This window comes from Sabethes cyaneus, chromosome 3 (genome assembly GCF_943734655.1).
Source record: "Sabethes cyaneus chromosome 3, idSabCyanKW18_F2, whole genome shotgun sequence".
Taxonomy (NCBI): Eukaryota; Metazoa; Arthropoda; class Insecta; order Diptera; family Culicidae; genus Sabethes; species Sabethes cyaneus.
Window position 1 is genome coordinate 228,229,979 of NC_071355.1, and position 16,659 is coordinate 228,246,637.

A 16,659-nucleotide genomic window follows, 5' to 3' on the forward strand; every position below is an offset into this window, starting at 1 on the left:
CGTAACAGATCGTATCCGAAAATTTTCTAACTATTTCGCTTGGATTTGGCCGTCATGTTGGATTTTATAAAAATATTTGCCATTTTCATCATGATTCCTCAAACCGATGTTAATTTTAAGATCACCATTGGATAGCTGAGAAAAAATGCTACATAAAACATTCATCAAATTAGGTGTGCAAAGGCATTGACTAAATGAAACAATTTATTTTCTGTAACAAGATTAATCAATACATAAGAGTTGTAAAGCTTGCTACAGATAATAAATTGTTTCATTTAGCTATTGGCACTGCTCACCTAATTTCTTGAATGTTTCTTGTAGCATTTTTTCTCAGCTATCCAATAATAGTTTTAAAATTAAAATCGGTTGGAAGGCTCAGGGCGAAAACGGCGATTTTTTGATAAAATCCAATAAGGCGACCCATTCCAAGATGGCCGCCAATTTTTTTTATTCCATTTGAAAGTTCTGTTTTTCTTGTTTACAGGACCGTGTCATATGCCAGTTGTTTCATTGTTATTATAGAAAATATTGCGAGGTTTCGAGGTACTTATCGTGTAATTCTCATTTTTACCCATTTTTAACCAATCAAATACAAAAATTCCATTATTTGAAGACCTCGTGTCAGTAGTGGCCTCGTTTCAACGAGAATTACTCAACTATAACTGTAACACTACTGTAACTATAACGCGATTAGCAGCAGGAGGCGGAATGAAGCTTTACCTAGTAGTGCCTACAAGCGATAACAGTATCTGGCTTCCGATCTCAAAGAGATCCGCCGAGAGATCGGACAGTTGAAGACTGACATAGCCGCCGGAAAGAACCGACACCCGGCAGAGCTCTACAAAAATGGTAAGGAGCCACTAGCAAAGGCACTTCACTGAATAATCTCAAGAATGTGGGCTCCTCCTTCCATACTATCGGAGGAATGGAGTAGTTAAAGCAATCCTCTTGTTGGGCAATATTTTCACTCTCCGCCAAATCCTCCAGAAATGTCGACAGTCCAACGTGCCCACCTATCCTATATTAACAGATTTTAGGGCAACATGCGATACAGTGGACAGTGACTATTGACGGCGATGAACTGGAAGTGGATGATGAGTTCAAATATTTGGGATCTCTGGTACGAGTAAGGAAAGCCATCGACGCATTCGAACTAGGCTTCGGTCAACGTGGATAGGCTGCCGCATAAAGCTAACGATGTACAAGACGCTAACCAGACTGGTGTTGGCCGTAGTCGAACGAAAGGTGTTGCGGAATCTTTTTGGTGGAGTACACATGAAAAGCGGAGAGTGGCGGAGGTGTATGAAACATTTAAATCTTTGCCTACAGCAAAATCAAATCAACATTGTCCAATTTTTTTCAATAATTTTTCACAAATTCAATAATAAATTTTTTCAACTTTATGATTCTTTTTCGATATTTGTTTTTGAAAAATAAAATAGAATTAAATGTGATGCCACATTAAAATAATAAAATATAGCTAACTTTGTTAAATGTATTTTATTTAGAAAAATCAATTCTTATAATTATTTCTTAAAACCATTTCCATTCGCTTTTAGCAACTGTTCCAATTCGTGCCCTTTTCGATGATCCTTGGCACCGGTCAGTCACGATGGTATTACTACAGCAATGAAGAATCATTCCCATTCGGTCGTACCCGGTGGTTTGGAGGTTAAGTCGAGCAACACTCGAGAAATACCGCCTAGATTACCGATTTCATCAACCATTTGTTGTAGAACCGGTAGCGGCAATTGGTCCGAGCCTGGCAGAGCAGGTACACCCGTCATGAAGTCGTTAGTTATAAAAGGTCTTAAAACAACAGACCGCTGGCAGGATGGCGTTCTTGGCGCAGGATCACGATCAAAATGCACGGGAATCAAAACAACTGGCATTTGCGATATTTTTCGGGTGCATTCATTTTCCAGCAAAATCCTGTTGGTGATACTGTCAGCTTGTCGGATTTGTCCAACTACGTTTTTCGTTAGCAGCGTGGGGGTGATATCCTGTACAGGATGTTTCACCGCATCGCCAAAGATATAGCACACCCGATTTACGTTGTGCAGTATTCGAGGAATAAGTTTTGCCAAGAACATAATGTCTGGCCAGTTCGGTTGTTCGTTACTACTCAAGCCTACCGCATAACTGAAGGTGCGCTTATCGCCTTGTACTCCAACGCTTCGAATTGGCAGTAAAGTTGCGTTTAATTTTATATTGTTTGATATACGTGAAAGGGTTTCTTGCTCCTCTCTATTTGTCGTTCCAGTAACACAACTTAAAAGTGCGTGTTTTTTATCCAGCTTGTTCTTGTAATCTACTATTACGTTGGCTATAACCTGCGTATCAGAATAGTCTACCATATAAGCTGCTTCCGCGCAAAGTACTCGAATTGCGAGACCGGGCCCAGGGAACGGGTGCCTTTCGATTAGGTGTGCCGGCAGTCCCAACTCGTAACCCAGCCGTCGAACTTCGTCCTTATGAAAGTCCTGTAGTGGTTCAATAACTCGCCCGGCGTTTCGAAGCTGTCGAATCAATTCTGTGTCGTTGTGGTGCGTTTTAATCGTGTCAGCCGTCGAGTTAACCATGGTTGATGCTGATTCAATTAAATCTGGGCGAAGGGTACCTTGAGCGAGAAACACTTCACCGGCATTCAGGTTCATCTTCTTCAATATTTCGTTCGAAACTTTAACGAACACATCACCAATTATTTTGCGCTTATCCTCCGGGTTAATAGTCTGACAAAGCATCGGTGTATCTCGTTCATAAAATAAGCCGGGAACCTTGATTGTTGTTGAACCACGCGAGAATTGGAAAAATGCATCCTTCACTAGCAAATCAACACCGAGCTCGCGGAGGGACTTTTCGACAGCAGAACTCTCATCTTTACGCATAAAACCATTATCGATATGAACCGCTATTATTTGTTCAGGCTTCAAGGCCTGCCGTAGAAGTGCTGCACAAACTGTCGAATCTACACCACCACTTACCAGCATCAAAACTTTATTGCTCCCAACGCGTTCTTTGATGTACTGAATGCAATTTTCCCGTCGACTCCGAATAGTGAAATTCGGTGACAATCCACAGATATTTACGAGAAAGTTAGCCAGCATCTGCTTGCCATTTAATGTTATGTCCACCTCGGGATGAAATTGAACACCATAGATCCGCAGTTGTCCATTATAAAACGCGGCAGTAATCCCGCTGGAAGAAATTGCACACACTTTCATTTCGGCTCCAAGTCTAACGACGCTATCACTATGTGTCAGGAGAACCGTTTGCACTTGTTGAAGCCCATTGAACAAAGGGCATGCTGTGTCCACTTGCACCGTGTATACGCCATCTTCTCGAATATCCTTTTTTTGCACTATACCTCCAAACTCTTTAACGATGATATGCATTCCATAGCAAATGCCTAGAATAGGCAAGCCCATTTTGAAAATGGCCGGGTCGTAAACAGGTGCATCATCATCGTTGATTGAATTAGGCCCTCCAGAGATAATAATGGCGCGACAGCCAAAATCTTTTAGCTGTTGAGCGGATGTATCCAAGGGCAAAATTTCTGACCTAATCTGTAGCTCTCGTACTTTACGATCGATTAACTTTCCATATTGTGATCCGGCATCCAAAATTACCACTCTTTCTTCATTTATTGCGCCGTGTTTTGACGGGCCAACCGATTTATTTAGCATACTCATCTCTTGGTTTTATTAGTCGTTGGTAATAGATTTTTCAAGGAAAATAGCTTAAGTACGGAAAACTGCTCGAGACACTGACTCAACAATCAACTCGATCTATCTATTCACGCCAGAAACCTCGTGGATCCAGGTTTTCAAATCAAATCAATTTACTGGGGCTACAACTTTCTTCTCTGATGATGGTTTGCGGCTAACTAGCTAGATTTAACAAGCAAATAGGATTAATAGGCAGTGTCAGGATTTTACCTGCACCTTCGCCTACCTATGCAGGCAGTAGCTGGGTAGGAATGGAATATTTACAAAAACTAGAGTATGAAACTAAAGTATGGAATAGGAATGATGATTACCTATCGCCTTTACCTACTTGCAGCTTGAACACTCGAACAAATCGTACTTGTAAATTGACATCGTTTAATGATGTCAATGTTATCGATTAATCAGACTTAAAGTCAGGCCTAAATTGTACTTTGAAAATGATCTTGAAATTTGATTTGAGATTATACTGGAAATTTGGAATAACAGTGGCTTGAAATTGGACTAGAAATTGGCTTTAAAATGTGATTGGACATGAGAATTGATCGGAAAATGTACCGGAGTTACCGGTTGTACATTGAGAAATTATTTTGTTATACATTAAATTCAATGGAAACTTTTTCGGCATCGCCTTGATAAAGAATACATATTATTCGAAACGTTGGTAGAAGAGAAAAACACCGTTTTTTCTAAAAATAAAAAAAAATAAAAAAATAAAAAATAAAAAACACACATAGTAGAATTAAATTGGATAAGTTTTCTTATTTTTTATTTTTAGGTTTCGTATTCTACTAAGACGCTCCAAAAACTTCAGTCACCGTTTTTTCTGCTTATTTACTACGACTGCGAAGCCGAAAAAGTTTCCATTAAGTGAATCACCAGTCGGTAAAAGATTGTAGTACATTAAATTTATCATGGAAGGTGAGATGAGCCCCAGCCTGGAAATCCAATTCAATATGAGTCCAATTTCAAGTCTAATTCAATCTCAATTTCTATACCGATTTCAAGTCTAATATCAAGTGCAATTTCATATTGAGTTTCATGTCCCATTTTAAATTCTTTTTCAATTTTAAAACAATTTCAATTTTAGCTCCAATTTCAAGTCAAATTCCAGGTATAATTTATAGTGCAATTTTACGACTTATTTCAATTCCCATTTTAAACCCTATCCGAATCCGAATTCGGAACTCCGAAGTTTATAAAGCGTTAAAAATAAATTCGCCATTTTATGATCACTTGATTTTTTGACGTAGGACTACGTCTTTGTTTACTATACTGGGACTGGGTAGCACTTTGTGAAAACAAAAATTGAAGTGTAACGTATGAATGAAAGATTTCAAATGCTAATAACTACTAAACTACTGAACGAAACTAAACAATTTATATGTCGTTGGATAGATAAACTGATCAGCAATTTTAATGGGGGTGTAAGAGAGCAATTTTGAGGAGGGCGTAAGAGGGGGGCTCCTATACAAATGAAACACAAATTTCCTCAAAACTCGAGAACTAATCAAGCAAATGGAGCCAAATTTGACATGTGGAGGTTTTTGAAGGTAAGAATTTTTTCTATAGTGTACTGAGACCCCTTCCCCTTCTACGAGGGAGGGGGGGGGGGAGGGTTCCCATATAAATGAAATACAAATTTCTTCATAACTCGAGAACTAATCAAGCAAATGGAATGGCATGTGGGGGTTTTGAATTTGTTTATTTTATGAATTTTGAGACCCCTCACCCCTGTGGTAGGAGGATACGCAATTGGCAACCGGACCGTGCCGGACCGACCGTGCACACAAGTGATTTTTAAAAGAAACCTTTATGTTTCAAAGGTTGCAGGCGTTGTACTTATGAACCCCCGTCCACGTTTTTTCAAAGCCACCATTGCATTAAATGAAGAATTGAATCTGAATATTTCGCTCTTCTCTTTTAAACATTCACTTAAACATTGGCATTGGCAGATTCTTATAAACATACATATGCCAGAAATGCAGTTTGCATTAGTCTTTGATCTGATGATCTGATATAGTCCTACGTCACCCTTTCGTACAACCCTTAGGGTTGTATACCTTGTAGTTTTTCATGCCTAAACATGCTTTAAGCTTAGGAGATCGGTGCACCACCTTTAATTTAAATCTGAACATGTCGGTGGCCATGCCTTGTCTGTAACCAAAATCAGGTCCCTGATAGGACACCATATTTTCGAGGTAGGAAACACAGCTCGCTTCCTACCAGGTTTGTACAAAGCTAAAACTAATATATGTGCCAGTTGGCGCGAGCACCGCATGAACACTCCGTCATCCGGGGACGGATTTATTGTGGGTCCAAAAAAAGAGGTGCAAAATCGGTGTTAAAAATGCGTGAATCTACAGCGATGTCAAGCCCCAATAGTACCACAATAGATCAAAATAATGGTCCCAGTGGTCAAATCTTCCGACAAAAAAAAGCCCCAACAGCTCAATCTATGTATATCAAACAACAGAGTACGTATGATTCGATGTTTATAAACAAGCACTCTCTGTTTGACTATTTTGTATGTTAAGTTTATCTGCGAGATCTGCATATCTAACTATCGCCCAACTAGCTTCGAGGTACGCTGCTGGTACTTGCTAGATATAGTCAGTAGGATTGTTGCACTAGTCCCGTACTATAACAATCGATTGCGAAGTCTGTCGATAAAGTAGAGTCAAGTATTAGAAAGCGTCGACTCTGTACTACTGAAAAATTGAAAACTATGAAGCATTATCCAACTGTTTACTCTCGGAAACTCTAAATATAATTTATGAATCAACGAAAGGTAAAGGAAAGTGTGATTCATTTTTATTATAATCAATTTATAGTACACTTAAATAAAATTTTATTCTTTCTTGTTGATAATTCCGTATCTGTGACGTACCTCCAAAGACAAAACAAACGATACCACAGTTTTGTTTTAACAGACACTGCTAGCTCATAATCTTAAAGTTTCATTACGATCAGTAGAACAACGAAAAACTTATATATCTTCATGTGCAAAGGAGTTCGTTCTGAAAAGAACGGTTTTTGATAACGGATAAAGCACTGTTACGAATTAAGACTTTATTCTCATTTTTTAGCAGCAAAACAGCTGGAACGTTCGGCAATGGCCACTCCATTCAGTGGTTTGTTCAACTGTTTGTCGTTACGGATGGCTAGCTGCAAACGACATAAGTTGATTCTAGCTAGAGATGGATAAAACGGTTTTTTGTGTGAGCGGCTTTCAACTCTTTATTTTCTGCCCAAACCGATTCAAATGAGGGGCTCATAGTTTATGGTTTGTTCATTCGCTAGGTTTGCGACACTAAATTTCGTTTCATGAGCCAAACTTCGTGTTAGGATGCGTTCTGTGGTTTTAAAAGCTGTTCTTTTGAACACTTTTTCTCACGAACTGGTTCATTTGAACGGACATCGTGAGCCAGTCGCCCATTCTTAATTCTAGCCTTCTAGTTGTCACGAGCGGCATAACCTGTCAGTTCCAAATATTTGCACCAACACGGTCAGCGTAATTTCGCTTTGGCTACAACCTACCGAAAACTTAAGAACAACATGTGTTGTAGTTTGTTGTAACGAACCAAACGGGATGGCGTAGGGTACCGGAGGGTATTTCCAGTTTGCCACTAAATTCGGCATTTTGTTGCGTTTTCCCAAATAAAATATTTGCCGCTATATAACAATACTGAAACGACTGTAGCCCTCATAGGCTTTAATGTGTTATAACTATTTTCATACAAATGTAAGAAATTTGCTAAATTTTATTCAATAAACATGAAAACCACTATTTTTCCACTAGCACGTAAAATTAGGCTGAAAAAATAGAAGCAATCGCTTACGCGTATCCGCTCTCGATGATGGTTTGGAAAACACACTATTTTGACCACGTTTACCTATTCTAGAAACTAAACAGCTGAGCTGTGAATATGGCATCACAAAATTCTACTTCTTTTTATCACAGAGGAACACAAAAATTCCCATCTGAAAATATAAATCAATTTTCATTCACTAGCAATTTGCAGCATTTTGTTTTTTAATTTCAGCCTATTGAAGAATCTTCAATGAGCCGGTATTTAGGCAATACTGACACGTTATCCGTTATCACGTTATCCATCTGTCTTTCTTTTGATCTGTTTTTGAAAAACAGTAATCCACCGAATATACCCTTGAATGGTGATATTTTCTCATTGTAATTTCTCAGGCTTCTTCAAATAGATACAGCTGATTTTTGGTAGTCGATAAACCTTTGAAAAGCTCCGAAAATATCCCAAAAGTCGTAAAAACCAGAAGATAGGAGACACGAAGAGAATGTCTCATTGTTACATAGTCTATTTGAAAAATTACCCGAGAATTGTAAAATATTGTTTATTCAGATTAATTTCCTTGGAGTGTTGGACGTGGCAGCTGGAGTTCGCTCCCACGTTCTTTCGGTTAGTACCCGAATGTTTTACTAACCTCTCGGTACAAAGAGCAGTCATATAAAAATAATTTCGTAGCATGGGTGAAGTTTGTGACGCGTATACGGGGAGTGATAGAATTAGGAGAATAAAATAGCTTTAAATACTGTTCGGACTCGATTATCCGGGAATTTTTTTTTAATAATTTATTTTAAACCCAAATGTTTTCACGTTAGATAATATTGTGGCATGACAAATACTGATTCACCTCCCTAGAGGTATAAAATTCCTTTCCTATATATGTATATCAACGAGTAATTCAGATAATGGTAACAATTTTTAATTTTTAAATTGTGTGGTATGATTTATAATTCAGCATCATCATTATCATCATCGTCAAAATAATCATCATTCTCAACAAAATCATCATCATCATGATAATCATTATCAAAGTAATCATCATCACCATCATCACGATCAGCCATCATCATCATTACCTGTAAAAAAAATTCAAAGCAAGGAATTTTTTAACTTTAGGGTAATTTATTCAATAATAGAAAACATTTATGGTACCTAAAACTAAAACAAAACATGACCTACAAAAAAAAAATTTATACCACAAATAAAATTCATCAGTGAAAAAATCGTTAGAAAGGATTTTACTAACTTTAGGGGAGACTAATCAATACTACGAACTACATATATTGCCCCTTTTATGTAAATAGTCATACTACTGTGATAATCATTTAATGCAACATACCGCATTTTGCACTGTCAATCTGACACTAGAGTGGCTTTTAGTTTAATGAACTTAAAAGTTTCGTCTTCTTTTTCCTTCTTGCCCTTCTTATTCACTTCATTTTCCTTGAGCGAAATCGTGTGCGAGATTCGACTGTGATAATCGTGTGATTCGGGGTAGTCTAAATAGGGGCAAATGTCGCAATATTTCATTCTGATCACTTTCAGGACATTTCGCACTTCCTTCTACCTATCTGTGGACATTTGTCACCTTTTCACAGCGCATGTCCCAAAGGTATGAAAACACGCGATTTTAATTGCGCCGAAATGGTTGATTATACTGGTTAACTATGTTCAGAGAATTTTCACTGCGTAAAAACCTCTTTCTTATGGTATGAACGATTCTTTGATTAACCCCTCTAAAAGTAAGAGAGAAAATTTATTTTTCAAGTAGTAAGAGATAGAGCAAAACAATGTTCCACAAAATTTTTGAGAAGATTATTATAAAGAACTTTGCCAAAGAAAGTAACCTTCTAGCTATTATAGTTGTGGATCTATATCGAAATTTCCCAGTTCATCCAATTAATCATTCTTCGTATCAGGCACTTCAACACTTAGGGGAAATGTGTGTAATGCCCTCCTCTCCCCCCACAAAGAATAAATGGATATATCTTTGTTTTGCTTCCCCAAATTAACATTACAACTACGAGTTTATGTTGGTATTTGAGCTGAAAATCAATTGCAATTGTTTATTTCATTTATTATTGTGGAATAACTATACTAGGAATCTCTACCTATAAAAATGGATTTCTGTCTGTCTGTCTGTCCGTATGTTCCTTTTAGAATCGAAAACTACTGAACTGATTGGCGTGAAAATTTGCGTGTAGGGGTTTTTGGGGCTAGGGAAGGTTCTCTCGATGGCAAAAGACCCCTTCACCCACTAAGAGGGGGGCTCCCATACAAATCTATGCCTATAAAAATGGATTTCTGTCTGCTCTATGTTTCTTATAGAATCGAAAACTACTGAACCGATCGGCGGGAAAATTAGCATATAGGGGTTTTTGGGGCCAGGGAAGGTTTTTATGATGGTTAGAGACCCCTCCCCCCACTAAGAGCGGGGGCTCCCATACAAATGAAACACAATTTTCTGCATAACTCGAGAACTAATCAAGCAAATGGAACCAAATTTTACATCTGGGTGTTTTGGAAGGCATGAATTTTTTCTGTGATGAATTGTCCCCTCTCTCTGTTTAGGAGGGGGGCTCCCATACAAATGAAATACAAATTTCCTCATAACTCGAGAAATAATCAAGCAAATGGAACCAAATTTGACATGTGAGTGTTTTTGGAGACAAGAATTTTGTCTATGGTGAATTGAAACCTCTCCCTACTTTAGGAGGGGGGGGGCTCCTATGCAAATGAAATACAAATTTCCTCATAACTCGAGAACTAATTAAGCAAATGGAACCAAAGTTGGCATGTGGGGGGTTTGGAGGCAGGAATTTATTTTATGATGGTTTGAGACCCCTCACCCCTGTGGTAGAAGGAAGGACTCTCATACAAATAAAACAGAAATTTTAACTCAAAAACTAATCTAAACTAAACTCGAGAAATTTTAGACTCTTCCAGAAAACATTAGTTAATAACAAGACCACCAAAGCTACCTATAGTAACCAAGCCAACCCCCCCCCCTCCTCCCCAGATATCACCTCTGTCTAGGTTTTTTTATTTATTTGTTTTCCTCGGTCTACTGGCCTCTATTACTTTCCTCCAGTTGGGTCCGAACGAGCGATAGCGAGTAAGGAGTGGATCACCCCTGCGAAATGGTACTCTCCGCGAAACACTATATTCCGCGTTATGATCAACGGAGAATTGGTTTTCCGCAAAATGGTATTCGGCGTAATTGAATACTTCACGGCGAATATTTGAATGCTATCCGCTTTATTTTATCTGGCTAAACAATGCAATGGGAGGAGTTGTTTTTTACTTGACTGCGAGGAACATTTTAAATTACCCATGCTTCCATAGTTACGTAACCGCCATAATGAATCATCTAAGGTCTCCTCAGAAACTTGCAAAACTCGAAATTGTGACAAAGGTCAACCGATATTCACGATTTATGTACAGCACAGTTTAATTTGTGGCAATACGAAGTTTGTCGGGTCAGCTAGTAGCAAATAAAAAGAATGAAATTTTTATTTCAATAAAGTTATAATAAGTTTTTTGATAGCATTCCAACAATTTGTGGCATTTAGCCAAAACCACCCTAATAGTTAAAAGTAAACATTTATAACGCTTTGTGCTATGAACTGAAATAAACATAATTTTAACAATATCATTAAACTGCAGCGACTTCAGTATGCCCTTGCACTTCTACCACGCAGTGCAAGGCGCGTTAATATTAGCCATCTTAATGCACTAATTATGTTAACCGTTTTAATATGCCCATTTGCTGGCTCTTGCGGGCGTGCAGTGATGAGAGGATTTTTCTCGAACATTCCACAAATGCATGGCTGTAAGCTGTTGTTGGTGAACAACACGCCTTGGCTTGGTAGTCCTGCTACATAGTTGCGCTACGTGAAAAGGTCATTTGCTTTCAGCGATGGCTCCACTATTTTGTTATCATGCCTACCAACAATTGATAGATTTGTTTCAACACCTTTCGGTAAGCTATTCGGTCTATTTTTGGCACCAACCGAACGTATCGCGTTTAGCCTACGGTGCACTGCAGGGTCCCAAATGGATTTATTGAATGGAATCAGCTGCCTAACAGGCTCGCACCGCATGCGCTCCGGTGATATATGACAGGCAAAGGTCAACTGAGAAAATAAATGAATCAATCCCAATCTTTTCACGCGTCGATATCTTACACCTGGTCCCGAAATGGAGCTTTCCGAATGGGCCAACCAATGGACATGGCCGAGTTACCACCTCTCGAACACCTGCTTGGGTTGCATGTCCAACGTGGGCTCAAACCGTCTGCAGACTACCTATTTTGGGAGGGGCACTTTTACGACCAGCCGCGAGGAAAAAATGCCTAAACAGAAAACTGTTTGAAAATTGGTATTGTTCCACGTTAGGGTCGAAGCCAGCCATCGATCGCCAGACAAATAAAATGGATACATAATTATATTTGTAACCATTTGCAGCCACCCATTGCCGCGGGCTTAGTCTAGCTCGGGACATCCGAGGGTAACCGTCTCGACGACGACGACAACGACGCTAGGCTAGTAGACTTTTGCCAGACTGCAAGCCATGAACACTTGCCAGTAGGCAAGTACAAATTGAGCAATTAATTTAAGCAGTCGAAACACACCCGCAATGGCAGTTTAGCGGAGCTACACATTCGCCGGGGTTCGTATCTCGTCACAACCTTTCAACTTCAAGTGTCAGGTTCTTTTCTGCGGCGCGGCGGCGAGGTGCAATTTTGACTGATGGGTCGCGTGTGCCAATTGTATAACAACCGGCCAGATAGGGAACCTGAGCAGACAGTGCGCGTACGCAACGGTGGAAATACGATAATGGAAGGATGCCGCAATCCGTTGCCGTGCCGGACCGGTACGTTTGGCGGGCCACTCAGATTGGATACCATTTTTATCTGCTTTTGGCATAACATATAGGTACGGTACGTACGTGTTGGGCTTTTGCTTTCCGAAGAGACCATGAAGTGAGGGCTTAACGGGCCATCTGGAGCAACCAACGAGCGAACCCCGGTGAATGTGATGACACTTTACGGGGATTTTAATTCCGATCTCACGTTCGACATTTAGAGAGTGAAAGATGCTCGATGGTCGGCGCATCATCGCTTCTTCGTAAGCTTCTGTGATCGATGCACCGAACATTGAGGTTAAGTCTGCTGGCAAGTGACCCGTTGCAGGCGAATTGAATTTTACTGTTAGGTTATTTTTATTGTCAATAATACTAGCTGTAATAACTAGCAAAATTATTTATAGCTCTCATTCTGCTAGAATTTCAACTACCTATGTATAAGAAAAGCGTTTGTAGCCAAATAACTTACTGGAACAAAAATTGAGGTAAAAATTGACCTACAACCAGCCAATAGCTTTCCAGAATATACACCAACCAGTTTAATAATGAAATCCAATCTATAATATTGATTCTCGATAACTCAAAACAAAATTTCCAAACGATAAACAAACTCTGCCCGCAACCAACTTTCCTTTTTTCAACCTTTTTCGTCCTCAGTCACCTGTTCCCGGGCGAATGATTTATACCGCCAGATCAGCTATTGAAACGCATTTATTTACATTCTTTTCTCTAAACAAGTTTTCGAATTCAAAACCAGCACGGAAAACAACGCTTGATTAATGTTCACTTGACATAATTCCAGCCATTGGGACACCCTCATAATCCAGCTTTTATTGGGCCATCATCGACCTAGGAGGTCACCCGTATGGTTCCTTTTCGTTGCAACACCAGCAACAGGGCCGCTAGATCAACAACGGTGTAAAGGGATTCCGTACCGTACCTCCTCAGACGGCTTCAGTCAGTCAGCGCACACACCGTTTGTGGATGAGTGAAAATTTATGTCACCCCGGTACAACACCTTGGCATTGACCGGTGCGGACAAAAGATAGTCCATAAATTTTCCCCTGTTCTAAGGTGCATCCATAATACTCCCGTCCTGGACAGTCCATTTCAGCAGCAGGGAACCTGCGCAACCATGGGGGCCGTCGGGCCACCACCGGCTAGGGGATGTTGTGACTAGGATTTATCGAAATGCGATGCGCTCATAATAATTTTGTAATCGTAAATCGCACACACCTCCTAACACGAGGACGAGGTGGTTCGATCAGTTCTCCGATCGCGGTTTGGGCTTTGTTTCGCAACATAGTTGGACGGAGACGATCGCTTAGCTCGGCCTAACCCGGCAAACGCGCTGGCGAGTGAAAATTAATTTGTCAAATTGTCGTGAAATTTATTCGACTAGGAGCCGAGCAGTTCCCTGCTGCGTTTATCGGGACGCGATTTATGTCATGAGCGCAGTTTCATTCATATTTCTCTAGTTATCTTTTTTGTGTGTTTTGTACATTTTTCGATGTCCCGGTTCGCTGTTAACCGGGGGGTAATTTACGACTGGGTGGGCTGCAATCCAGATTCTGCTAAGTCTAATGGCTTTTTAGCTGGGTGATTTGTGGTTATTTGGATATACGAAGTCATAAATTATCACTTTGTTGACACTTGCTGACCAGCTTGAATGCGAAACATGTTTCGTCGCCCTCCTCGACAGCAGCAACAGCAGCGCCCGCTCGATGAAAGTAAGTCTTTGCTTTGGCCGTTTCTCATATTCGATTGTACCTAAGCTGTGAATATGACGTGACCTTAACTTCCAAATCCTCCACCTTTGGATTAGTAACAATAAAAAGGCAGCAATCACGTACCTTGTACCTGTCAACGCACTCAATTACTCATCTGATAGCGCTTCTTGAAGTCAAATTACTACACTTATTGCATCACTTCGACAGTAGGTAAGGTATTCCCGGCTGGCGCAGCCATGAACAGTTTAGCGCCATATGCGACAAACACGCAAACAAATATTTATCCTCGAATTTAGCGAAACGTAAACAAAACAAAAAAAAAGCGCGCGCGCTCACACACCTTCGTCGGTTATTGTTGTGACCGTTTACCCGCATCCTTCCCGGGCTGTCGTCGTATCGTAACGATCGTCACGGTGACACGCAATATTACCGCGGTAATTCGACCGCGGGCAGCAAGCAGCTAGAGGCACACGAGAGATTCGCAGATCGTAAGGTTGTTTATTTTTTCTTTTTTAATTTATTTTATTTGCTCACCTTATAAAGTCGACCTGACTCCCCTGGGTGTACGTTTTGTGCAAACAGACACCTCTTAACCTCAAGGTTCGATCTTTTCTTTTTTTCCTTGCGAGGAACTCGCGCAATCACACCTTGCTGAAGTTATGCAAAGTTACGACAGAATAAATATTGCTTAATAGTGAGAGTCAGATCGTTCCGGATAGGTTTATTGTTCGGTTTCGGTTTAACAATGCAATGTTCATCATTTTTATTTAGTAATCGAATTACGCGTACATCTGTAAGAGAAACGTAATATTTGTTCCCGTAAATTGAATAGAATTACAACACGCAATTTTGATGTGGGTGCTTTACATATTTCTGAAAGCTATGCCATTCACATTCGGATAATTTAAAATTTATTCTACATAGTAAGCAAATATGATGGACAGTAGTGGACCAAGATGGAAGCCCTGTGGCACTTCAGATGTAACACTTTTTTACTGATGGCAAGCTTGCCTCAAATCCATCTATTTTGTCAGTCAACTCATTTTTGGATCCCCTTAAAAAGTCTTAAAGAGGTAAATTTACTTTATCAAACTCTTTGCTTTGCTCAAAATTAAAGCCGAAGGTCATGTTATTGAGTTAGGTATACATTAAAAAACAAGACTAATTTCGGATGGTGATGAAAAAAACTTCAGAAGATAATTCAATGAAGCAATGTTTCCTTAAATCCTAATTTTACTAAATCCTCTACAAAAATACTTTGATGGCAGTTGGTCAGAACCGTGGCCATGGCCGATAAAAAGATTGACGTCGGCAAGTTCTTCAACAGTTTCATGACCTTAGTAATCAGCTATTTCTCCGTTTGGCCATGAAATTACCGAACTAGAACCTGTGTTGGAGGTTCGTCCAAAAATTTTCTATCGGTCGCATCCGAGGGACGATGAGAACGTTGGCGGTCTTCGGTACAACGCTCATCCCTTTCAGTAATCTCTTAGCTTAATACGTCGAGGTCCACAACCTCCTCGGCGTGATATTTCTTGGTGAACCCATTAGCTTCCGAGTGGCATCTCGTACTGTATATCCCCCTCCTTTCACTAAAAGCCCCGAAGGAAAGAAGAGCGGCTTGGACATTACCTTTTTGATGAACCAGGCTTCCCTTCGGAACTCTAGCCTTCCTCAAGAATGGAAGGAATGTTGTAAATGCCGGATCGGCTATATGCGGCAGACACGTAGTATCTCGCGATGCCCGATTTCTTCGCTCCGGGGTGAAGCTGGTAGTATGAACAAAGTATCGAGCGTAGTTGCTTGACTGTTATCGCCATGGCTACTGCAAATCAACGGATAACGCACTCAATTTAGCAAACGTTAACTATAACCCTCCGTTACTCGCGCTGTTGTATTTTGTACAACGCCTGTGAACCGTTAACTTTATCTCGGTATATCTCGGGATTCCAGCAATAAAGAAAATTTCTGTTTTCAGCTAAGTGTATCCACAGACCAAGATCTTTTAAACGGTGGAAAAAGTTGCATAAGTTTTACACGGAGTGGCATTAGAATTGGAGTGAATTCTGTAAGGTTTTAGCATGCCTAGGGCTGTCCTGCACTCAGTGCACCTATTTTGCATTTTTAGCTGTGCACCTGAGCCAATCAAAATTCAAAAATGTTATGTATGGGGCATTTATAGAGTCGATTATTATCTATAAGATTGCCGAACTAAATATTACTCTATCTTAAGTATTTACGGCGCACTCTCACTTCACACTGGCGCTCTGGGTGCACCGCCCAGTGTGAACTGGGAGTGCGCCGTAAATACTTAAGATAGAGTAATACTCAGTTCAGCAATCTTATGAATAATAATCGACTGTATAAATGCCCCATACTTCACATTTTCTAATTTTGTTCGGATGAGGTGCTACAGCTAAAAAAGCAAAATAGGTGCACTGAGTGTAGGACAGCCCTGAGCATGCCTATAAATTGAAGTTGGCGCGAGTAACGAAAGGTTAACGAAACGAAAGGTCC

The 16,659-nt window shown here is 40.0% G+C and overlaps 1 protein-coding gene across 1 annotated transcript; it reads right to left on the reverse strand.

The window, feature by feature from the left end:
• Positions 1-1,637: 1,637 nt before the first annotated feature.
• On the reverse strand, positions 1,638-12,705 carry LOC128740837 (GMP synthase [glutamine-hydrolyzing]-like). The gene is made up of 2 exons (XM_053836405.1): positions 12,621-12,705; positions 1,638-3,694 (listed from the first exon to the last, which is right to left on the reverse strand). Exons 1-2 carry the CDS (start codon positions 12,703-12,705, stop codon positions 1,638-1,640), a joined length of 2,142 nt encoding a protein of 713 aa, XP_053692380.1.
• Between the last annotated feature and the right edge of the window lie 3,954 nt (positions 12,706-16,659).